The 26,134-nt window shown below is 41.6% G+C and overlaps 1 protein-coding gene across 1 annotated transcript in view; it reads right to left on the bottom strand.

Annotated features, from left to right (window-relative positions):
* The window catches only part of cfap77 (cilia and flagella associated protein 77), a 76,628-nt gene that overhangs the window by 25,541 nt on the left and 24,953 nt on the right, over positions 1 to 26,134 (bottom strand). The window contains exons 3-4 of the mRNA XM_067231311.1: positions 24,084 to 24,183; positions 20,858 to 21,098 (exon numbers count right to left, since the gene is read on the bottom strand). Coding sequence (XP_067087412.1) covers positions 20,858 to 21,098; positions 24,084 to 24,183 — 341 coding nt within the window. The remainder of the gene's footprint in view (positions 1 to 20,857; positions 21,099 to 24,083; positions 24,184 to 26,134) is intronic.

Here is a 26,134-nt window from a genome sequence, read left to right as displayed (position 1 = left end):
TCTAATAGCTTAGATATTAGCAAAGCAACATACACTACCTGTATCCTTAGATGATGCTGCCAATGCCATAACAATGTTCAGTTTCAAGTTTCATAATTTTCGTTTGTTAAATATTTTATTTTATTTCAACTATCACAGAATGAAAAAGTCAGAAGGTACTCTGAGAGAGTTGCCAAAGAGACAGCGCACCCAAGCACAGAAAATGGCATGTCTGGGGAGGCCCGAGGAGAGGCTTGAGAACCACTGCTATAGGTTCTCTTTAACCCTGATTCTTCACACCTGATTCTAATAATTACCATTCTAAATTTGGTAACTCACAAATGTGGTTGGAGAGAACCTACAGGACTGTAGACCTCAGGGAACTGACAGCCCCAGACATCCCAACCTGCAGAGACTCATTTCCGGGAGGTGGCTTCTCCCCTCCCCCCCGGGACCCAATCTGCACGCATGATGTACTCAACCCCCCCCCCCCCTCCATGGGACGCAGTCAGGACGCGTGATATGCACCTGTTTCGACCATATCTGACCATTGCACAGTCTCGCTCTAAATACAAAATCCCTGAATTCCGGGAATTTCCAGCATTTGCAGGCGTACGGGAGCCGCTATTGAAATGCAGGAGAACTCCTGGAACTTCCGGGAGACTTGGGATGTCTGCAGCCCTGGTACATCGACATTGTTAAAATTATGCTTGTTCATTTGTTTTGAATATTGTTCAACAGGCTATTTCTACGGTGGCCAACATGTGCAAATGCCCTGCAACTTAAGAAAACACATGCAAATAGACAAAACACAAGCAAATTAAGAAAACATCTTCATTAATTTGACAACACATACGCAGCATTCAGCAAACGCCCTGCAAATATAGAAACGCGTTGCAAAAAGGAAAGCACACTGTAGCGGCTTCTTTGTAAACTCCATAAGCCGCCAAGAGGCTGAGTCAGGGCACATCACTTGTATGACGTGCTTGAATAAGTCAGTTCCACTCAGTGGTATGCGTTCGAGTCTTTAATGTCTGTTGGAATTGAAAATAAAACAATTTGAAACAAAATCCAGTTGCATGAAAAATACTGCTTAAACTACGGAAAAACTGCGGTCAACAAAAAATGCAAAACCCAAACTCACCCCCTCTCTCCCACCATGCAGGTGCACAGGTGTTTAAATAGGCTACTGATTGTCTGACCACCCCTGTGACGTCCTATAATGACGTATAGGTAACACAAACCATAAACAAACGTAAGTATACCCGGCTTGCACTTACGCGCTTTCGTCATATGTAACAAAGAACCGGGTAGCAGCTTCAATCAATTCACATACTAACTGTCAAGATGGCTAGCATTCAATGCAGCTTGATTGTATCTTTAAAATAAGTTCCTTTAAGTCGGCGAACGAATCATTATAAATTGGCAACAAAACAATTTGGACCTCCCAGACCAAATTTAAACATCCAACAGGTTTCTACTAAGGGGGGGGGGAGTCCTACACCTGAGGATTTTCCAAAAATTTGGTACAAAAGAAAAACAGGCTGCGACGTAGCCAATGCAGTCTTCTGCTACCACTGCCTACTTTTTCACCCTGAAGGTGGCACGGCAGACAGCACTGCTTGACAGCGACTGGTATAACAGACGTGTGAAGGACAATTCTTACGGTACTGTGTACTTTGAATAGTCAAGATGCCGGCTTAATACAATTTATTTAGTTAGTACAGTACATTAACAAACAGAGTACTCTGTGACCATGTCATAACGAAGGACAACTAAAATAAAGTCGTTCGAGATAGTGGTGAAGAACATCACATACACACTGCCTTATATAAACTTATAACATATGGTCATTCTATATGGTCAATCAATCAATGTAGCTGTCTCTGTGATTGGCTCACTCCCTTAAAGAATACAATGTACACAATACAGTGACAGTTACAACAACAGTCTCAGGACCTAGTGTCCCAGGCTCCTTTGATGTCACATTTCTCTCTAGGTCAGGAGATAATAAAGCTACACGAGTTGGCCATTCATATTGTCAACTTTCCTTTGTGTGGTCATCTTCAAACTAGAATTAATGAAATACAAACAATGAAACAGGAAAGATCTCTATAGCCTAAAGTCACCCAGACTCCACGTCTCTAGCTCCTAGTTAGGTGTCATAAAACTACAGGTGGCATCTACCCCAAATGATCAAACTAATCTCCATTGTATCAAGCTTGACCCAAATCCCTTTCTACGAACTGTAAACTACTTTCAAACAACTATTAAAATACATTCATTGTACATATGCCTAAAATTTATTTCACACATGCACCATCTCTCAGAAAAGATCAAGAAGCATGAGCTGTCAAAGAACCACATGGATAGCTATTTGAGATTTGGGGGGAGTGAACTTTGCCATTAAACTGGATGAGGGATACAGGCTAGCTGTCTGTCGCCACAACAATGAGGTGAGCAAGAACTGCCATATCCTCAACCGGCTAATCCAGTGTTTGTTTTGCGGAGTGTTTCAGTTAGCTTTGGGTGGCAAAGATGAAACTGAGGGCTCCACCAACCCTGGTATTTTTTCTTGGACTGGTCAACTTTGTGGCACAGTTAGATGAGGTGTTTGATGAGCATCTTAAAAATGCTAACGTTTTCAAGGGCACATCAAAGACAGTTCTAAACAGCTTCTGGAGTGTATGCTAGTGATCGTGAGGGAACATATTGTGGAGGAGGTGAAGTCGGCGAACTATGTAGCCATCCAAGCTGACGAGACCACAGACGTTTCTACACAAACCCAGCTGGTGCTTGTGCTGAGGTACATCAGTAGCAACTATAAAGTGCAGGAACGCTTTTTTGAGTTTCTTCTCATCTCGGAATCAACCTCAAATCTCAATTGCCAGTGTGCTTTTGGAGAGACTGGACAGAGTCTTTTTGCCGACGACGAGAAAGTCAAATTCATTGCGCAAGCTTACGATGGAGCCAGTGTGATGAGGGGAGAGAAGGCCTGTGTGCAGCAAAAGGTGCGTGAGAATTTCAAGAATGTCCATTATGTGCATTGCTATGCGCATCAGCTGAATTTGATCATGCAGCAAGCTCCTTCTCGCGTCAAAAAAGTGAACATTTTCTTTTCCGATCTGAGCGGGATTGCAACTTTTTTTTCCTGGTCACCCAAAACGGACCAGCATTCTTGACCAGATTGTTGCACAAAGACTGCCCAGAGCTTCATCCACACGGTGGAACATCAACAGCAGAGTTGTGAACACTGTCTACGAGAATCGAGACAACCTCATAGAATGTTTTGAAGCCATCATGGGTTCATTTGACCAGCCCACTGTGAGAGAGGCATCTGGCTACGTGCCCTCGACAGCTTCACAAGCAGTGTGCAAGCCATAAGGTAAGATTAAACAATATCACTCGATCGTTCTCAAAGCAGAGCTTTGTCATTTGAAAATGTACTATGCATGAAAGGATTATATATATTATCTCATTATATATGGCCAGTGGTGTAATAAGACTCCTGTTAAATGTGCCTAAAAATGCCTAAACAGCATACCCAAAGTAAATTGGAAGCTGTTCTTGAACCATTTGGAGTACATGCATGTAAATGATCTCTTTTGAAAGCTGACACTCTGAAGTTATGTCCCCTGTTGTCAGGACCCCTGTCAGTCCTACTAGTGTTGAGTAATAGAAGCTTGAACACAAGGAAAGTGAAAATTTCTATTTCCGCCTAGATTTTGTTTTGAAAACAGAGGCCTGAAGAGGCCTAGAGGTGGTAGGTATTAGCTGGAAGACTAAATTGGACCACAGGTTGAAGCCTTACCCAATTCAAATCAAAAGTCAAACATAATACCACAATATATTCATATTTGACACATGTTTTTATAAGAGTACATCCAGGCATTTTCTAAAAGGGCCTTTTGGAGACTCCAAAATGACCCCTTGTAACCAAGGTCAAATACTCAGGATAAAAAGGTATTATTTTTCATAATTGTTACCTCTAATGAAAGGTGGTACTTAGAACTATCATATATAATAGCTAAATCCCTAATTAGTATTACTGAAACACAAAAACTGAACACACAGACCGCACAGGAACGCACAGGACGCACAGACCTAGTTGGCTTTAGAGGGCTGTCAACGGGGCATGGAAGCTCCTATTGGGTCAAACAAGGTGTCAATCAAAAGGGGAGGGTTCAACGGACATTGCAATGCCTTCATATTGTAAATACTCCGTTGCTAACCGGAGAAAAGAACACTTTTATGTGAACAAGTTGTTTCTTCCGTTGGCTAACTTGCATAATGAAACAAAGGATAATGGCTATTCATGAACGTAAAACATTGTATTTGGACGAATTACTTTACATGGTTAGATACTTTGAACCCTTGGGACTGTAAGCAGATCAAGTTTTGATGGCATGATTTGCACACCTGGACCTATTTGAACCATTTAGGGTGAGTAAAACTTTTTTCTTTGGCATTGTTGAAGGAATGTTCACCGGAAAAAGACGTTGACTTTGCTTGCTATTGCGACTTGATCTTGAATTGGTTTATTTCAATGGAAGCACAAGAATCGTAGCTTTCCAATGATGTATAACATGTGTAGTGTCTAAAAAATATATGTTAGAATTTAGTGCGTCGTAACTGAAGGAGGGGGGGGCAGCATTTTTGTAACGCGGGCGAAACAGGAGCGTAAACAGGCTAGCTTACTTTATATACTGTGTATACTGTATACTGTGCTGAACACCCAAGGTAGGTGAGACACAAAGGCTAACTTAAACACTAAGGGCCCTATCTTGCACCCAGCGCAATTGACTTTGTCAGCGACGCAAGTATCATTCCTAGTTTGCACTCGATGCAAAGCGGACTTTTCCCTCCACAGATGCACGTTGGTAAATTAGGGAATGACTTTGCGCTCCTGGGGGCGGTTCAGGGGGAAAAGGAGGCGTGTTCCGGCGCAAACGTTCCCTGGTGCTATTTTGCAGTTTCAGAAAAACAATTCCGCCACTGACCAGGAAAAAAGTAGTCTAAAATCAATGGCGCGTTATTCGGATGCTATTTTAATGGCGCAAGCTTGGTCTGTGCGCACTGCTGGCGAGGCCAGGGTCTTCTTTCTGTGAAGCTACGTTACATTGTTTTGATTTATGGCGTGTTACATTTCTTCAATGATTATAAAAAGATTTTCATGAGAAATCTCTATGTATGTGAACTTGATTTGTAACAATTGTGGCAATTTCCCCCCACGCCTGTTTAACCTAAGCTAATTTGGGTGGGTTTCTTCTCCCATCTCCATCGGAATCAGAATTTGGTTTATTTGCCATGTAGCCTATGTTACACAAACACGGAATTTACTGTGGCAGGAAGGTGCAAACAATAAACATATACAGGTCTTAAATTAAGTTAAAAAAAGTACAATAGTTAAACTAATTCTAAGAACTAAACAATTTAGAAAATAAAATATATATAAAAATAAGAATAAGAATTTGAATGAGCAGCATGAGCAGGCAATTTAGTGCAATGAGAAAACTGCTCTGCCTTTCCCATTCAATGTCACTTCTCTATCTGTTACGGCCCTGACTAGAACGTCGGTCTCCTCGGCTGTGAACCGCTCCTGGCGTGCGCTTGGCAAATCCGCCGTTATAACAGCAATCCGCCATGGAACAAGCGCTGCTCTTAAAGGGAACGCTCTGATTGGTTTATTGCACGTTACGCCCAAACCACACCCATTAGTAATGTAGCTACTTCGGACAAACCCATTTTAGATTTGCGCCAGGCGCAAAGTCATTTATCCCGCCGGCAAAATAGCACCCGAGCCGGAGTCCCGCCCACAAAGTTACTTGCGCTTTGCGTTTTGATACTTGCGTTTCAGATCGTTAAAATAGGGCCCTAAAGACTTTATGCATCCCTGCCCATTTTAAGTGGGTATACTGAAATCTTTGTACTATATGTGGATACATTGCATATACCTGTGCATCACATAGACTACAGTACTGTACATAGCCTAACAAACACATTGGTCTGTTTGCCTTCAGGGACTCCGCTCAACAGCAGCTGCAAGAAGCACAGGAACCACAAGACCCAAAACGGCTTTGAGAGAAGAGGAGAAGCAGAGGCTGTCTGAAGAGGTCTGCGACACCATCCTGGCTCACAACAAAGCAAGGTTCTCTTTCACTGGCCCCCTTGTGAGTGCTACCTTACTGCAAGCAGATATGTGTGAAAGGTACTGCCATTCATTTCCTGATGAGGCTCTGAATGCCACTGTGAAGGCATACCCCATGCTGAACAAGGCAAAGCTCAAGACAGAACTCTCTCTGATCTATGAGAATCCTGAATTCAAGGGCTGCTGTGGTGCACTGGCACTGTACCAGGTTCTCATGAGCTACAACCTCCAGGAGACATTCTCTGAGACTGTGACTCTGTTGAACATCCTCATAACTACTCCCATGACAACAGCTGAAGCTGAGAGATGTTTCTCAACTTTGACACGAGTTAAGACATTCCTGCAAAATTCAATGGGCCAGGAACGTCTGAATGCACTGGCCATGCTTTCCATGGAGAGGGAACTAGTCCTCAACATGCTTGATTTCAATGAGAAAGACATTGACCGCTTTGCTGCATTGAAAGAGAGAAGAGCACAGTTTCAGTACAAGTAATGTAGCCTCTCTCTCTCTGTCTCTCTCTTTAAAGGTCCCATGACATGAAATTTTCCCTTTAGGAGGTTATTCAACATTAATATGAGTTCCCCTAGCCTGCCTTTGGTCCCCCAGTGGCTAGAAATTTCGATAAGTGTAAACCAAGCCCTGGGTATTCTTCTCTGCCTTTGGGAAAATGAAAGCTCAAACGCTTGGTTTTGTAAATGTCCCTATTGTGACGTCATAATAGGGAAGGTTACCTCCCCTTTCTCTGCTTTGCCCGCACAGAGAATTTGGCCCACCAATGAGAGAATGAGCTACGACTGTGCGAGCGCGATATTGTTTTTTCCTCGAGAGACATCGTGGCTTGCAAACGACCGAAGCATGGCAGTTAGCCACGCCTCTTTCTTCCTCATAGGAATAATTCATTGTGGAGCCATGTCATTTTTGCTTAAGAAGGCTCCTGTATGCTAATTTTCTCACATAGCTTTACACCTATAACTTTTGTAGCTAGAGGGGAAATCTTTCTGTTGTGTGTTGCTATCTAGTGGACACAAGAGGTAATCATCTAGCAACAAATTAATATTGTCTTGCTTAATGTACCCATTGAATGCACTGTAAAAAAAACAAAAAACTCACTTTTTCTGTAAACTGTAAGTGTTTTGTTCTGTATTTCTGAATTACAGGAAATAAAGATAGAAAGAAAATGGCAAACTGTAAATTTATATTTTTACATAAATGTTGTTACTTAAAAATACATAATTTTTTATTTTATTTTTTACAAATATTGATAACATTTTCACCAAAATGTTCTGTTAAAACACATAATTTCAAAACTAGCTATTTTAACAGTTATTTTGCAGATATTTACTTTCATCCCACGGACAAATAACTTCTTAATAACATAATTGTTGGTTTAGACATAGGAACCTGGAACCTAGGGGAGTCAGATGGCTGAGCGGTTAGGGAATCGGGCTACTAATCAGAATGTTGCCGGTTTGATTCCAGGCTGTGAAAAATGACGTTGTGTCCTTGGGCAAGGCACTTCACCATACTTGCCTCGGGTGAATGTCCCTGTACTTACTGTAAGTCGCTCTGGATAAGAGCGTCTGCTAAATGACTAAATGACTAAAGGTAAATGTAATGTGTAGTGGCAATGCTCCTGTTACCCAGAATGCCCCGCGGCAAGCTGAAAAGCTACAAAGTTAAAGGTTTAAGCTTAGTTAGATAAGCATTGTTTGGAGTTTTGTTGTTGTGTTCGTTCTGTTTTGATATGTGTAATGTGATGGTCTGTAGTTTGGATAAATTAAGTGTTCACCCTGAGTGTGAATGTTGTCCAGTTAGATGGCTATCTAACCTGTCAAATTAGACAGAGGTGCTGCAAGCAATATTCTTCTCCAATTCGTAAAGCTAGCCGGTGCTACAGTTGTAAGTATCTGGATACTGATTACAGCATCTGGATGCTGTATGTTGTGCACACAAATTGTTTTGAATGAACATGTTAAATCGTGATATATTGTTTTGGCTTTATTTAATATTTGTATTTATTGAAAATGTTGTATTTTAAGTTTAAGGTGAAGTTTAATTAATAAAAGTTGTATTTACCGGTAAAGAACAGCATGTAATATTACATGCTGTTATCTGTAATAATATTACAGATATATCTTGTAAATTTGGTACTGGAACGTGTCATAGCATGGGTTTATAATGTGAACGTACACAACATATATGTTTGTACAATTACAAAACGTTTTTTTCCCCGCAAATCTGGTTTATTCAGGATAATAGTAGTAATAGTCAAATTAGTAAAATTTGACTATTAAATTTCTCTGTAAAAATTTTTTTTTACAGAGAAGTTCAGTTAACAAAAGTCATATTTACCAGCAAAGAACAGCCTGTAATGTAATATTACAGATATATCTTGTAAATTTGGTACAGGAAAATTACAATTATTTTACGGTTAATTAATGTTTTTTTTTATGTAATTTAATGGCTTTAATCTGGCGTTCTAGCTGCCAGATTGTTCCTGTTTTTTTTACTAGTTATTTATTTTTTTTACAGTGTGGGTCACTTTAATCATAATCAGTCAAAAGTAGAGAAAGCAGGGTCCTGGAATTTGAGTGCAAATTATTTGAGTATTTATTTGAGTGCGAAGATAAGAAATGTTTTTATCTTCACATTCAAATTTCAGGACCCAGCTTTCTTGACTTTTCCTAGATATGTGTGTTTTATCACCCAGTATTTTTACATTATCAAAATCCCACCGGGAAAATATAATTTAAGGCTATTTCACTGGGTCAAAATTACTTCTAGTGTTAAAGAATGTCCAAAATGGCCTATGGAACTTACAAATCCGACAACAAGTGCCCCCAAAGTTGAGAGGGGAGTAATTATTTACCTTTTCCAAAGCAATAAGAGGAAATATGCCGGCAGTGGATAAAACAGTGTGTAGTCTCTAGTCCACTACCTGTTAGGGGGAGTGATGAGATCTACAGCAGACTTGTCTCTCTTAACCACTGGTTGGCTTGCTTCTGCGCAGAACAGGGTTTAGGATTTGTAGATAACTGGTGTTGTGTCTGGGCCAGACCTGGCTTGTTCAAAAGTGACGGTCTCCATCCGAGCTGGAGAGGTGCTTTTCTTTTGTCAAGGAACATAGAAACTATTTTAGAGCAGGCTATATAGTGGAATATAGGGTAACACTTTATAATAAGTCAACGCTTTTTGGCATTTACAAAGTGTTAACTAATAGTTAGTTAATCCTTTATAAAACATGTTGAAACATTAACAATACATTATTAAATAGTTAATAAGCTTATTATTAAACACTATGTTGATCATTAATAAACACTGTTAAAAATTATGTATTTTATTCATAATACAATTCATAAGGTGTTTGATAACTGCATTATCATACTTTATAGACAGCTTGTTAATATAGTTGCAAACCAGTAGTTTAAAAGGTGTTAATGGTACATGAGCTGGTATAGAAAGCATTAGCAAATGGTGAACAAACCATTTACATTACCTTTATAAAGCATGAGTAAATAACTAACAACATATTTACTTATGTCTTTAAATTATGTATGCCAAGTCGAATACAGGATGTACACTATGCTTTGCAGATATCTTAGTAATGCAAGTTATAAAGCATTTACTAACTGTTAGTTAAGGCTTTTGTGTTATTTATTAAGGTGTTCTTGTCCATTCTCAAACCTCACATTCACAAAGGTATCATAACAACTATTTTATAAAGACTTACTAATGATGCAACTTCTGATTAGTAATGCAAGTTATAAAGCATTTACTAACTGTTAGTTAAGGCTGTTGCGTGACCTAATCTAAAGTGTGAACTATTTATGCCTTATTAAGCATTTATAGAAAGACTATAGGCCTATAGATGTTGTGTTTTTGTTTTTTTAGAATAGCTGTTAATTTATTTACCTGGGTAATAAAATAGTATTTTATTTCCATTAAGAAGCGATACAGTAGAATTGGTATAAAAGTTGGTTACCCAAAGCTGTTTTTTTTTTTTTTTAAATGGCTGTAATAAACTGCAAATGTTTAGCTACTCCTCGACAGGTCTGCAAACGCCTTTGAAAGCAGAGATTTGTTAAAACGTTTGTTAACCGAGACCGTAGGTCGAGGGTTACAAACAAACAAATCGTTTTAACAAATTGAGGCGACAAAGCGTTTGCTGACCTGTCGAAGAGTAAACATTTGGTTTCTTATATACTACAACAATATGTGGGAAGATCCCAAATCAAACACGGCGAATCTGGAGCAGACGCCATCTTGTCAGAGCAATCAGCGGCACTTGTACTGGTGACGTCACTACATCTCCAAGGCAACATATCAACAACTCTTTTGAGAACGTCTTCTGAACCAATAAGAACTGCATATTGGTTCAATTGCAACAATAGTACGAGCGTTCTGATTGGCTAATGGGTAGTCATGCCAGCCGCGTATTAAGTCTTTATATTCTATGCGCGTATTGACCTGCGGTCTGATACGTATTCTTATTGCCCTCCGTTAATGTCATTTTCACAATGAGCAAGATCGAGGAGTTTTACTATCCAGATGACAATGAAGACATCAACAGCGACGAGGAAATTCTTAACTTTCTAAAGGAGCAGAAAAGTGTGAACACAGAGAGATAAACGACAAGCGCTAGGCAGATTGCTAGGTTTGGTTGCTCAGATTTCAGATTGGTTGCTAGGTACTGTAGGTGCTAACACCTGAAACACACCGTGTGAAGACTTGAGTAGAGCTGAACAAAACGACCTGTTTTAAATGAAAAGAGCTAAAAATGCCATATAATAAACAACTTACTAACCTCGACCGTTCGGTCATGCCGGGAAATATCAAACTGAGGTTATAAGTATCGACCGCTGTCACTCTCGGCTAGTAGAGCTAAGTACTGTAGTTAGTAAGACATATGCCTGTCATTACTTCAATAAAATAGTAATTTTGTGTATCACATTGTGTTGTGTCTGTTTCCTTTTGAGAAACGTATGTTCAGCCTTTGTGAATGTGAGGTTCGAGAATGGACAAGAATACCTTAATAAATAACTTATAAATGTTTAATAAGGCATAGATAGTTCACACTTTAGATTAGGTCACGCAAAAGCCTTAACTAACAGTTAGTAAATGCTTTATAATTTGCATTACTAATCACAAGTTGCATCATTAGTAAGTGTTTATAAAATAGTTGTTATGATACCTTTGTGAATGTGAGGTTTGAGAATGGACAAGAACACCTTAATAAATAACACAAAAGCCTTAACTAACAGTTAGTAAATGCTTTATAACTTGCATTACTAATCACAAGTTGCATCATTAGTAAGTGTTTATAAAATAGTTGTTAAGACATCTGCTACTTAAGTATTAGTGTACATCATGTATTCGACTTGGCATACATTAATTAAAGACATAATTAAATATGTTGTTAGTTATTTACTCATGCTTTGTAAAGGTAATGTAAATGGTTTGTTCACCATTTGCTAATGCTTTCTATACCAGCGCATGTACCATTAACAGATTATAAACTACTGGTTTGCAACTATATTAACAAGCTGTCTATAAAGTATGGTAATGCAGTTATCAAACACCTTATGAATTGAATTATGAATCAAATCCATAATGTTTAACAGTGTTTATTAATGATTAACATAGCATTTAATAATAAGCTTATTAACTATTTAATAATGTATTGTTAATGTTTCAAAATGTTTTATAAAGGATTAACTAACTATTAGTTAACACTTTGTAAATGCCAAAAAGCGTTGACTTATTATAAAGTGTTACCGAATATAGTTCTTCAGCTATCGCTAGACTCTGTAGCCCCACTCAAATCTAGGTAAAGAAAAGATAAGAAAATGGCTCCATGGTATTCAGAGGAAACCTGCACTCTCAAGAAGTCCACTAGAAAACTGGAACATAATTGGCGTACCACTAAATTGGAGGTTTTCCACCTGGCCTGGAAGGACAGCCTTCTGGAGTACAAGCAAGCCCTCATCAGGACCAGATTAGAATACTTCTCTCAATTGATTCGACAGAACTAGCACAACGCTAAATTCCTATTTGATACCGTTACAAAACTCACAAAGCAAAGTACACACGGTGTAAATACAGATCTCTCACCCGATGATTTTCAAGAATTTTTCAACCACAAAAGCTATGCAATTAGGGACAAACTACAGACCAGCCCTAGACAAATGACCATGAACACCGTATTGTACTCTATACCAAGCACGCTGCATGTTGAGGCTGTCATTCAACCCTATCTCTATGGAAGCGTTCTTAAAACTGATAGATTCATCAAAACCCACCAGCTGCCTTCTCGACCCCCTTCCTGCCAAGCTTCGTAAGGAACCCTATTATTGGACCACCCATGGTAAATATTATTAATGAATTTATTGTAACTGGCCAAATCCCTGAGGATTTTAAACAAGCAATTATCAAGCCCCTACTTAAAAAACCAAACCTGGATCCCGGATCTTTCAGAAAATACAGGCCAATTTCAAATCTGCGATTTCTCTCAAAGATTCTTGAAAAAGTTTCAACAGCTTACTGAAGACCTTTCCTCAAATCAGTTGTATGAACCTCTCCAGTCCGGATTTCGTCCTCACCACAGCACTGAAATTGCATTAGCCAAGGCAGTCAATGATCTACTACTAGCCTCTGATGCAAGCTCTATCTCTGTCCTGGTCCTCCTTGACCGAAGTGCAGCATTTGACACTGGATCATCAAATTCTCCTAGAACGTATGGAGAACTATGTTGGGATCTCTGGTATGGCACTCCAGTGGTTTAAATCATATCTATCTGACAGGTCACAATTTATCCACTATGACGGCCGCTCATCCAGGAGCTCCATTGTAAAATACGGAGTACCGCAAGGTTCTGTCCTAGGCCCTCTGCTATTTTCTCTCTACATGCTGCCTCTAGGAAACATAATTAGAAGCTCCGGAGTCATTTTTCTCTGCTATGTAGATGACACCCAGCTATACATGTCCCTAAAGCCTGGACAACTACCACACGCTCTAGAAACATGTGTCTCTGGAATAAGAACATGGAGGACAGCAAATGTTCTGCTTCTAAACTCGGATAAAACAGGAGGGGCACATTTTTTTCCCTAATACAGAAATAAGTTTTCCAATCTCACCCTGGACCTAAACGGCATCAAAGTCTCCCAAAGCCACCTTGTCAAAAATCTAGGACACAATGGACCCAGACCTCTCGTTCAAGTACAATATTAAGCACATTCTTAAGCACTTTGAGCTGCAATTCTTGTATGAAAAGTGTTATATAAGTAAAGTCAAACTTACTTACTTACTTACATTACCAAACTGCATCTACAAAACATCGCAAAAGACGATGCTGAAAAATTAATACATGTATTTGTTACATTACATTTACATTTACATTACATTTAGTCATTTAGCAGACGCTCTTATCCAGAGCGAGTTACAGTAAGTACAGGGACATTCCCCCGAGGCAAGTAGGGTGAAGTGACTTGCCCAAGGACACAATGTCAGTTGGCATGACCGGGAATCGAACTGGCAACCTTCAGATTACTAGCCCGACTCCCTCACCGCTCAGCCATCTGACTCCCAATTGGACTACTGCAATGTATTATTCTCTGGCCTCCCAAGTTACTAAAAAAACATTACAACTGGTGCAAAATGCTGCAGCAAGACTACTGACCAGAGCCAGAAAATACGACCATATAACATCTACTCTTGCCTTCCTACACTGGCTCCCAATCCAAGCCAGATCTGATTTCAAAGTCCTACTACTAACCTACAAATCTCTCCATGGATTAGCACCGCCTTACCTCTCTGGTCTCCTTGCACCCTATCACCCAATAAGGACACTACGATCCCAAGATGCAGGCTATCTGGTGGTTCCCAAAATCAACAAGAAAACTGTTGGAGGCAGGGCGTTCTCATATAGAGCACCTCTTCTCTGGCACAAATTACCTGTCTCAACTAACCCTTTAAGGAGTAGCGTCACAAATATGTCATTGTTCGAATGTGGGTCCCACAGCGTAACATCACAAATATGTGATTTTGAACATTCATCAATTGAATATTTTATATAAAATAATATATAAAAACTATGCGACAAACACTTTAGTATTGCTTCAAAATGTAATAATGAGAAGGCTAACAAGTAACACTGGCATGGTAGTAGCATTGCTACAAGTACTATGCTAGGTAACTTAGCATGGAAGCTAACTAAAGCTAGCTAGCTACCGTTTTGGAAAAATAACTTGCGCTGACGGGACCGTCGGAAATATTTAGAACTCACGCATCTAAAGGTTAATGAGGCTGACACCGTTTCGACATTCAAAGATTGTTTAAAAAACGTTCTATTTAGTCAGTTCTACGGCTGCTAAAATGTGTGAGTGTGTGTACTTGTATGTTAGTTTAAAACTTTGCAAAAAAATTATGCAAACCTGAATTGTGTGTTTGTCTGTATCGTATAACTTTTAAATGACAAATAAAGCATCTATATGTCGGCATAGGTATCATATAACTTGAATTTACAAATAAAGTAAACCTGTTACTGTATATTGTTACTGTTATTGTTTCTGTTGCTAATTGGAGACGACGGGGGACAGGGAATTCTTATTCTTATTTTAGAGTTTCTCTTCCCTGGAACAGATTTCATGTTCCAATCGAAAGGGGCTGGCGCTGTCTTAGTGTATTAGGGAGACAGCTGGTCAGCGCAGTGCTTGAGGGTGGCAGGAGAGACAGAGTCCGGCCCAGCTGCTTTGCGGGGGTTCTGCCTCTTGAAAAGTCTGTTAACTTCACCCTCCTGAATGGAGAGAGTTGTCACTGTAGAGGGGGTGAGGGAGGAGGCCCCGTTGGTGGGAAGGGGTAGATCAGGATAGTCCAATTGTCTTTCAAATCTACAGTAGAACTCATTCAGGTCGTTGGCCAGGCGGGAGTTGTTAGTGGAGTGGGGGGTTCTGGGCTTGTAGTTGGTGATCTGCCTGAGCCCTCTCCAGACAGAAGCAGAGTCGTTAGCAGAGAACTGACGCTTCAATCTCTCTGAGTACAGTCGTTTAGCCTCTCTCACCGCCTTGCTAAACCTGTTCTTCGACTCCTTGAATCTGTTTCTATCCCCACTCCGAAATGCTTCCTCCTTCTCTGACCTCAACCTTCTGAGCTCTGCTGAGAACCAGGGATTGATGTCACAGCCTCTGTGAGTTCATCCAGACTATTGGTAGCAGTCGTGAACATATCCCAGTCAGTACAGTCCAAGCACGCCCGCAGATCCTCCATAGCCTCACTGGTCTACTGTTTTGATGTCCTCACAACAGGTTTACTGAGCTGAGTAAAAAGACGCAAAGAAAATTAGGAGTTAGCTAGTGATGAATGAAGCTAGGCTAGCTTCCAACGGCTCGTCAGTGAGAGTGAAAAAGGGCAGTGAGTAAAAGTGAGACTATGGCTGCACTGATTGGAAATATAGGACCATTTGAGGAATCTGTGGAACAATGGAGTTCGTACACAGAACGTTTTGAGTACTTTGTGTTAGCCAATGGAATCACAGCAGATGTGGTTGTGCCAACGTTTTTGACTGTCATGGGAGGAAAAACGTTCAATCTACTGCGTAGCCTAGTAACACCTGAAAAGCCTGGTGACAGAGGTTATGATGAAATATTGGCTATCTTAAAAGCACATTATTCTCCCAAACCACTTATCATTGCTGAGAGATTCAGATTCCACAAGACAAATCAAGAGGAGGGGGAATCAATCGCACAGTTTGTGGCTGTACTGAAACAGTTATCAGAACACTGTGAATTTGGACATTCTCTAAATGACACTATCCCCCCTATTTTGACGATCTGAAACGCAAGTATCAAAACGCAAAGCGCAAGTAACTTTGTGGGCGGGACTCCGGCTCGGTTGCTATTTTGCCGGCGGGATAAATGACTTTGCGCCTGGCGCAAATCTAAAATGGGTAGGTCCAAAGTAGCTACATTACTAATGGGTGTGGTTTGGGCGTAACGTGCAATAAACCAATCAGAGCGTCATCTCACATTCCCTTTAAGAGCAGTTCCATGGCGGATTGCTATTATAACGGCGGATTTGCCAGGCGCACGCCAGGAGCGGTTCACAGCCAAGGAGACTGACGTTCTAGTCAGGACCGTAACAGATAGATAAGTGACATTGTATGGGAAAGGCAGAGCAGTTTTCTCATTGCACTAAATTGCCCGCTCATGCTGCTCATTCAAATTCTTATTTTTATATAGCCTACCCTATATTTTATTTTTTTAATTGTTTAGTTCTTGGAATTAGTTTAACTATTGTACTTTTTTTACTTAATTTAAGACCCGTATATGTTTATTGTTTGCACCTTCCTGCCACATGGCGAATAAACCGAATTCTGATTCTAATTCTGATGGAGATGGGAGAAGAAACCCACCCAAATTAGCTTCGGTTAAACAGGCGTGGGAGAAAATTGCCACAATTGTTACAAATCATGTTCACATACATAGAGATTTCTCATGAAAATCTTTTTATAAACATTGAAGAAATGTAACACGCCATAAATCAAAACAATGTAACGTAGCTTCGCAGAAAGAAGACCCTGGCCTCGCCAGCAGTGTGCACGGACCAAGCTTGCGCCCTTAAAATAGCATCTGAATAATGCGCCATTGACTTTAGACCATGTTTTTCCTGGTCAGTGGCGGAATTGTTTTTTGGAAACTGCAAAATAGCACCAGGGAACGTTTGCGCCGGAACACGCCTCCTTTTTCGCTGAACCGCCCACGGGAGCGCAAGGTCATTTTGACGTGCGTCTGTGGAGGGAAAATTCCGCTTTGCATCGAGCGCAAACTAGGAATGATACTTGCGTCGTTGACAAAGTCAATTGCGCTGGGTGCAAGATCGGGCCCTATACGTGATAGGTTAGTGTGTGGCATGCGCAGTGGGGCAATTCAGAAACGCCTTTTGACTGAGAGTAACTTAACTTTGCAAAAAGCAATAGTTGAATAAGTGAGTACTTCAATGGAAATGGCAAACAGAAATGCACAGCAGCTAAGTAAATCAACCCAAGTACATAAGGTCTCTACGGATTTCAGACACAAAACTGTAGGTGGCAAGCCATGCTATCGCTGTGGGAAAACAGGTCACCAAGCAGAGGAGTGTTGGTGCAAAGACTTAGACTACAGAAGTTGTGGCAAAAAGGGTCACATTGAGCGTGTATGTAAAAACAAAAAGGGACAGTCAACCAGAAATACTGAACAAAGGAAAAGTGATTTCAGGAAGTACAAAAAGAGAGTGCACAAACTGGATCAAACAGAGGAAGACCAAAGTGACACCCCATCTGAAGGGGATGAGTCTTTGCATGTTTTGTCTTTTTCAGATGATGGGCATGGATACTGGGTTACACCGCTACTGGACGGAAAGGCAGTACGGATGCAAGTGGACACAGGAGCAGCTGTATCCTTGGTGTCTGAGGTTGTATACAAGGAGAAACTACATCACCTCACGCCACAGCCAACGAAGATCACCCAGAAAACGTACACTGGTGAGACTGTACCAGTGAGAGGAATCGTGACTGTAACAGTGAAGCTCAACAAACAGAAGGTAAAGCTACCACTCTACATTGTGAAGGGCAGTCAGCCAGCTTTGCTAGGACGCACGTGGCTGGAAAAGATCAAATTAAACTGGCAGGAAATTCATATGGTTGCAAAAGTTGAGGACATAAACCTACAAGGAATATTGAGAAAACATGCTGAAGTGTTCAAGGGAGAACTTGGAAGTATGAAGGACATAACAGTTAAATTGACAGTGAAACCAAACAGCAAGCCCAAATGCTTCACAGCCAGGCCTGTCCCATATGCCATAAAGCCAAATGTTGAAGCTGAACTAGACAAACTAGTCAAGAGTGAAGTACTGGACCCAGTAAGTGTTAGTGAATGGGCTACACCAGTTGTTCCAGTCATGAAGAAAGACGGATCCATCAGACTTTGTGGTGACTTCAAAGTTACGGTTAATCCTGTCTTGACAGCTGAACAATATCCATTACCCCTCATTGACGATCTGTTTGCTGGTTTAGCTGGAGGACAGAAATTCAGTAAGATAGACTTATGTCAGGCCTATCTTCAGATGCATGTTGACGAAGAGTCACAAGAACTCTGAGTCACCATAGTGACTCACAAAGGACTGTTCAGGTACCGGAGGCTTCCCTTTGGGATCACCTCAGCCCCGGCCTTGTTCCAGAGAGCTATGGACCAGATACTGAGTGGGCTCACCGGTATCCAGTGTTACCTCAATGACCTTCTCATCACAGGTAAAAACGAACAGGAGCACCTAAGAAACCTTGACGCCACTCTACAGAGACTGGAGTGCTGTGATCTCACACATAATGCCATCAGGGGAAGAAAGGGAAATTGCTTTCGCATCACGGACTTTAAGCAAAGCAGAGAGCAATTATGCACAGATAGAGCGTGAAGCAGTCTCTATAATCTTCGGAGTAAAGAAATTCTACCAGTTTTATGTTCGGAAAACGATTCACGCTGCTCACAGACCATAGACCACTCACCTCCATCTTTGGTCCCCACACTGTAATTCCATCGCTCGCAGCCAACCGCATGCAGCGATGGGCCTTACTGTTGTCTGCTCACCAGTATGACATCAAGTACAGAAGAGCTGAGCAGCACTGTAATGCAGATGGCCTCTGTAACGACAGCTCCCTCTCATCCTGCCACAAATGGCCTAGCGGAAAGATTTGTGCAGACAATGAAGCAAGCTCTAAAATCATCACAAGGAAACGGATCGCTCAACAAGCGCCTGAGCACCTTCCTGTTGACCTACAGAAACACCCCCCATGCTACAACCAAAGTGGCCCCTTCGTTGGCCATGATAAAAAGGCAACTGCGCACACGACTCGACCTTCTGAGACCACTGAAGACTAAACAGGTTGTACAGACACAACAAAGAGCACAGGTGGAGAGACGGAGCAAAACAAAAGACAGAAGCTTCAGAGCTGGAGAGTTCTTGCTCGGAACTACTGTAAAAGGTCCAAAGTGGATACAAGCAACAGTTGTCGCACAAACAGGCCCTGTGTCCTACACAGTTCTAACACCAGAGAACATCATCTGGAGGAGACACATGGATCAACTGTTGCCAGGAACCAACCTCAGTGATGACTCAGGTCAAATGGCAAACCCAGAACAGCTACTGGAGCCATTCCATGGTTTTGAGCCATCATCTGAACACCCACTGCAGCAACCTGGAAAGATGGAAAGTGTTCCCTACTCACCTGAAACAGTGGGTGTGCCTACTCAGGGTACTGATGCACCCCAGTCTGGGCATACACCATCACCACTCAGACTCAGAGACAGTGGGACTGTAGACCTGTAGGTCGTCATTACCCCACAAGACAACGACAACCCCCTGACAGATTGAACCTGTAGTCTAGAGACTAACTTCCAACAGTGGGGCAAAATACACCCCAAGGTTAAGTCTGGGAATTGCGGCAGTTTACCCTCTTTCCCTAGTTCAGGAAATGTTATTTTGTTAATTGGGTAAATGTTATTTTATAACATTGTTACAAGTAAATGCTGAAAAAAAAGTTGAATGCTGGGTATCTTTGTCCTAGAAAACTTATAGTAAAAGAATACACATTATTTCCATCACGGTCTCCTGTCCGATCATTATCTAGATGTATTGAGTATTGAGTGTGCTATACAACAGGATCCCTCACTGAATTGCTCCTCCCAAGGCTTCTTCACTTTTTTTCTCCTCTAATGAGTTTTTCTGGTAGTTTTTCCTTGTCTTCCTTGAGGGTTGAGGTTGGTTGAGAGTTCTATGGGCGTATGTAAAAATTGTTTTTAAAAATTGTTTGTAAAAAGGGCTATATACATTTGATTTGAGGGAGGCCCCATTCTCAGCTAAATACTTTAACCCTTGTGCTGCCTTCGGGTCACAATGACCCGAAGATAACACAAGGGTTAAATATATATAAACATTTGGTGACCAACTCAAACCTTTGTCTGCTCTAACCTAGCTACTGTACTGTACTGTCCAGTAGATAGCTAATCTATTGCCTCTGCTAATGCTATATTAGATGTGAGAACATTCACAAAACTGGATTAAAAAAAATATGGTTACTATTAACTAGTGTGATTACTTATTAATATTTCCTTACTAGTACCTAGCTATTACTATTACCAGCAAACTAATGTTGCCCACTGTTAAGTTTAGCTAGATAGAGCTAATGTCAACTACTGTACAGTAGAGGTAAAGTTGCCACCCATTGTCCCTTACCAGGGTTATACCTGTGTTGAAAAGGTTTAACCGGCCTGTATGTTTCCTTAGTCACATGAAAATATAATTACACCCTATGGAAACTCTTGTATTTCAAAAAATATTTGGACATTTCATATTAATTTAAGCAATAGGTTTGGAAGTGAAATACATGTAGTCAAATAAACTGCCCCTGCTTTGACGGCTGCAAGCACACCTCACAATTTCCCCAAAAATGTTATTCGCTCTAGTTCTGTCCACCACATACCCCCATCTGATATAGTCATATTATAGAATATATATATGGTACAATATCAGCTCGCAATTGAAACAATCATCAACTCATCTGACGTTTATAGAAAAGAGAGATTAAACATTTATGACATCGGCAAATTATAGTGTGCGCCATTACAGACTTTTCTTGCGTATCCCCTGAAAAGAGTTACCCCAGTTTGAAAACCGATGTCCTACTTTATCAGGGGGCTCCTGCTCACCGTGTGGAGATGCCAAAGGTGGTGTCAAGGGGGAAGCAGGTGGGTGGGGGCCTCCGGGGGCCAGGTGCTGGCACACACCGCCTGCAGAACTGGGTGGCCCGGTAATGGTAATGCTCCTTTGCCGTCACCAGACCCAACTTCACCCCCTCCCGGTTTAGCTCAACAATGTCCAAACCCATCCTGTGGACATGGGCCCTTGAACTTCCACTGGGTAGAGAGTGGACATGCCAGCGGGATAGGGCTGCCAGAACAGGACAGAGCATTTTACACTCTTCAATCTTCAATCCAATAAATTCTCAAAACCAAAATATACTTTGAAATGATAATGATATTACACAGGCACGAAGAAGTGATTTATTTCTCATGTGTGTGTCATGCATCACCTGTTGAGCATAGACATGCATGACGTTTCCCATAGGTAGTGTCTGCTCCAAATGAAGCTTAGCGCAAGTTCAGTCAGGCAAGACCGAACTCTGCACGCTCGGGCCATACACCATTATGTCTCACTACACACTCCCCCCGCTACACACACTCTCTCCTTTCCCTCTACCTCAATGCTGGGGTTGTCATCGGGGTTTCTATCAATTAGCTCCCTCCTCCGCTAGCCTATTGTACTACTGCCTTGCCTTAAAATATGTTTCTCTCCCTGCTTAGTTTGTCCATCCTACCAACGTGCGCAAGATCCATGCTGCCTCGTGCACTCCTCTCTCGCCATTCGTTTGTTGAGGCTTTTCGTTGTTGCTTTGGATTGTTTGCTGGCCCTTCGTCTTCTCTCGTGTCTGTCAGATTGGAACCTGACGCATTCGGCATGGATGTCCCAGCCCTGGTGTCTGTGGGGTGTCTGGGATTCTGCGTCCTCGGCAGCTGTCCGCTTCCCATGCCTCGCTGTTCCTGCTCTGGTGGTATTGATGGTTGGTATTGCACATTTTGTATTCGTTTTGTATTCATTACAACTCCATTGTGGAGTTGTAATTGCTTTGGCATTATCGTAAGTGTTGTACTCCGTCTCCTGGGCGGCATGAACCGGACGGCTATCTGGCTTTGATCGGCGACCTACAGTCGGTCGAGGTATAGGAGCTGTTGGAGGCAATGCAGAATCATTTATTAAAGCCTTAATGCCTTTATTACTTCAATTTGCGATCGGATCAACAGTACTGGAGTGGGCAACCCGACAGTCTGTTCCAGTCTGTTAAGATCCGCCACTCTGGACACGCACTTTAAGCAACCCCTCTGCACGTACTGCTCACTATCTCGTTGCCGCTTCTCATCTGTTATTTCGGGATTAAACATCTCCACTACGGCAGAGGTGACATATGTTGGATAGCCCTTCCACTGCATCATTAACCAGTTTGTTTTCTTTTCTTGGGACCAATCCTTCTCACCAGTTCGTGCATTTATGTCCTCACGTCTTGACTGTTGCAATGCTCTCCTCATTGGTTTAACTGATAATTCTGTTGCAATTTAACTCAAGTCACGGATAACAAGCGCTCAGCTCACATGACTATTCTGTCTGAACTGCATTGGCTACCGGTTTCATCTCGCATGAAATAGAACATAATTCTGCTAAAATTTCATTCACTTCATAGTTGGGCACCCCCTTGGGCGCTCCCTCAGGTCCTCTGGGCTCGGTCTTCTCTCTGTCTCTAGATGTCATCTCTCTACCATGGGTGGCAGGTCTTTCAGTGTAGCTGCACCTAACATCTGGAACTCACTCCCTCTGCCTCTCTGCAGCATCACATCCATCTTCAAGTTCAAATCCCAATGAAAAATGTATCTGTTTTCTGTCTTAATCTGATGCTACACACTTTTCTCAGTGACTGTAATATCTGTACTGTGTATTTGCAATTTTGAGTCTGGTTGCTCATTGATTTTCAAATGTAATGGTTGTTTTATGTATTGTTGTCATGCACTTGTAAAGCGTCCTTGGGCTCTGGACTGGCGCTATGCAAATTCATGAATTGTAATGCATGCAGACCATTATAACAGAGGTTCTGTCTTAAATGCAAGGGGGTTTCTGCCTACAGCTGCTCTGATCCGTAAGTATGATTTTGCTTTGTAACCTATGCCTAGTCCGTGTCTCTGGCGTTGCCGCCTGAACCTGTGACCATATTGTTATTTGTGATTTTGTTTGTCCTTTTCCCCTACGGTGGACATTAGACTCCCTATCACAATGTCTATTTTATACACTATGCTTTCGGTGCTGAGACGTCGTTGTTCTATCTATATCGACTCTATCCAGGATTGTTCTTTTTCGTTGTTTCTGAGGAGTGGAGAGTCTGCTACTCGTTCTAATGTGTTTGATCTTTTGTTGATCTGAAGTATGCCCTCAGGTTGCTGCTATCATCGATGCCCAAGGATCGCTGCAGCCTTGATGGCTTTCAGTGAGCATAACTTGTGGTCAGTCGCATTGGTCTTGTTTAAGCTGTTCTCTGCGTCCTCAGGCATCGCTGTACACTCCATTTCTGGCGGATACATCAACTGGGCCCGGCTGGCATCCGGCCATTGTCACGAGGGAGTCAGTGTTAGTCTCTCCCTGTCTCTGAATCTCTTCATAAGTGAACAGTGACAGATAAGAGGGAGTGAGGTAGCTGAAGAGGAGTGTTTAGACCCTTCAGCAACGATAAGTATGCGGCGTGGTTGCTACCCCCCAGTTGAGAATCAGAGCCCTTGTCTTTCTCTGGAGATGTAGAAATAGCAGGTAAAGACCCACAGACCAATCATAGTGTATGCAATAGAGCAGAGGGGAGGGGAGAGTAACATACAAACGCAATTGACCTTTTGCAAAAGCTACGTTGAAACAGACAAAAGTATGTTTGTTGATCTTTAAGATATTCAGCTGAGAATGGGGCATACCACACTATTTTACTCTTGGATTTTGGGCTTTGGAAAGGGTAAAAATTACTTTCCCCTCTAAACTCCTGGGATACTTGCTATCGGAGTTGTATGTTCCGTATGGTATTTATCGCCTCAACGATCAAAAGCTTGATGGACCTTTTTCAAGTAGTGACCGATAGCTAAGGTAGGATTGGTCAAAGCCATTTTGGGGAGTGGCTTTAGCAATAGGTCAAATGCCTGAGGGGATGTTTCTTACCATAAAATATCACTAATCACTGGTAAAGAGGACCAGCACGGTCACACACACACACACACACACAGAAAGACATGCTCTTCTCTAATCTGGACCAGCTCATCTTGCTGCCCTTTTGTTGATGCTAGAGAGCCTTACCCTCTGACACTCCTCCATCTTGGATGTTTGTGGATGTTCCATACACAAAGTCTGGTCCTTGATACAGCAACCCTCTGGTCTTGGTCTTTCCCAGTGATGGCTAGGAAAACAGGTATAAAGTGATTACTTGTCAGCTACTCAACCAGGAAATCTTCAGATACCGCATGGTGGAACAGCTCAATTAAATAGAGAGCTTTAAAAGCAGGATTAGCATAAAAACAATGATAATGTGTTTATTTATAACTTTTTTCCAAACTGACGTACAGGGGGGGATTCCAGAAAGCGGATTCAGTGAAAACCCTGAGATGGTTAACCCTGAGATGATTGAGTTCCAGAATGAGGGGTAACGCAAACTGTGGGTCAGTGTCCATGGTAACTGAATCTGTGAACCTAACCTGCTCGCTGGCAGGTTTTCCTTAACCCTTGTGCTGCCTTCGGGTCACATGACCCGAAGGTTCACAACGAACCATCGTTGTGTTTACCCAATTTTACCCAATACAAAACCAAATTTGTTGAATTTTCTTTTAACCTTCGCGATGTGGGGGGTCTGAGACAGCCCGATGGTTAAAAGAAAATGCTTCACTTTGTTTTTGTATGCGGTAAAGTTGTCGCAATACGACGGTGGGTCACAATGACTGATGGGTCAGAATGACCCGAAGATAACACAAGGGTTAACAAACTCTGGTACAGTTGGCAGACATGGGGTGTCCTTTCCTGGTTCAGCAGACCAATCTGGAACCAAATTGTATTAGCCTGGCCTTACGTCGGAAGAGGATTATAAGATCTCGATTAGATGTGCTTTAATTCCCTTATGAATACCTAAGTGAACTTTACCGTTTTCCGTCACACTTATTTTAGCAACATTCTCAGCCTTTACATCGCTAACGTTACACACCGTGGACGTGCACTCAAAACTGACAAAATGCGTTTTGGCACTGAAATAAAGACAAATCATTGAACTTTAATACTTTAGGTCTTCTTTATTGCATACAAATAGATATCCAACAATGATTATTAGGATTCCTCCGCCAGGAGGAAACCTATTGTAATTGTTGGTACTGTATTTCTTAGATAAAACGCTGCAGCGTTTATTACACAATGTTCATTTTTGGTGCATCGTTTATTTGAGGGTGGCGTTTATTTGAGGGCGGCGTTTATACGGTATTCTAGGCTAGCTGCCCTAGCATGCTAACGTGTCTTTAGACAACCTTACTAGTTTGCTACATTAAATGTTCTTAGCTAGTTTGAACAATGCGGTTGATACGCAGATTTTCTATACATGTGTGAGGTTGTTTCTTGCTGTGGTCAAGAGGTCACGGAACAGGCCTTGGACAATACACATATAGATCAAGGAATGTGCTATGGTCAACTTAGGTTAAGTGCAAGATGCAGAGAATAGTACAAGCAATGATTTATTGCCGCATCACCTGTGTGTAGGTTCTTCTGTGCATCAAGTTGTGGAATGAGTACCGTTTAAGGAGATGTTGTGATGGTAACTATATTTGTACAGTCCAGCCATATATAAAGGACTTCTGAGAGACATGTTTTCTCACTCATGCCAACCACTCTGACTGTTGTGGTGACGTGATCCGAGCAGCTCGACTTAATAAACAAAGTCAACTCTTTTCATTGTGGTGCTTTCCTTGGCCCCTCCTCTGACAGAAAATCATCTAACAGCGGTCTTCTAAATCACCGATTAAGCAATGAGCAAATGTTAGCTAGACTAGATAAGACTCTAGCTCATCTGCTTTTTATTAACGCTGATTTGCAAGGAATGCAAGAATAGCTAGATAGCGAAAACACCTACCTACTAGCCATGTAAACTAGTTTAGCTTGCTAACGCAAGAGCACCTGCTTCTCTCAGTTCTTTCAATAGATAATCTAGACAGGCGTTAGCAATAGGCTAGATTGTTATGAGTTTTCTGGCAATTTTTTCGTAAGCTTCCCTTCTAATGCCGACTAACAGCTATCTCTAGCTAGCTAGAGTTATTTGCTAAACCTTGGCCAAGGCCGTCGCTGGAAAACAACTCCCCTGGAGATTGCTGAAGCGA

The sequence above is a fragment of the Osmerus mordax genome, chromosome 28, assembly GCF_038355195.1.
Source record: "Osmerus mordax isolate fOsmMor3 chromosome 28, fOsmMor3.pri, whole genome shotgun sequence".
Lineage (NCBI taxonomy): Eukaryota > Metazoa > Chordata > Actinopteri > Osmeriformes > Osmeridae > Osmerus > Osmerus mordax.
The sequence above is the reverse complement of the archived record's forward strand: the minus strand, read 5'-3'. Positions and strand labels throughout refer to the sequence as shown.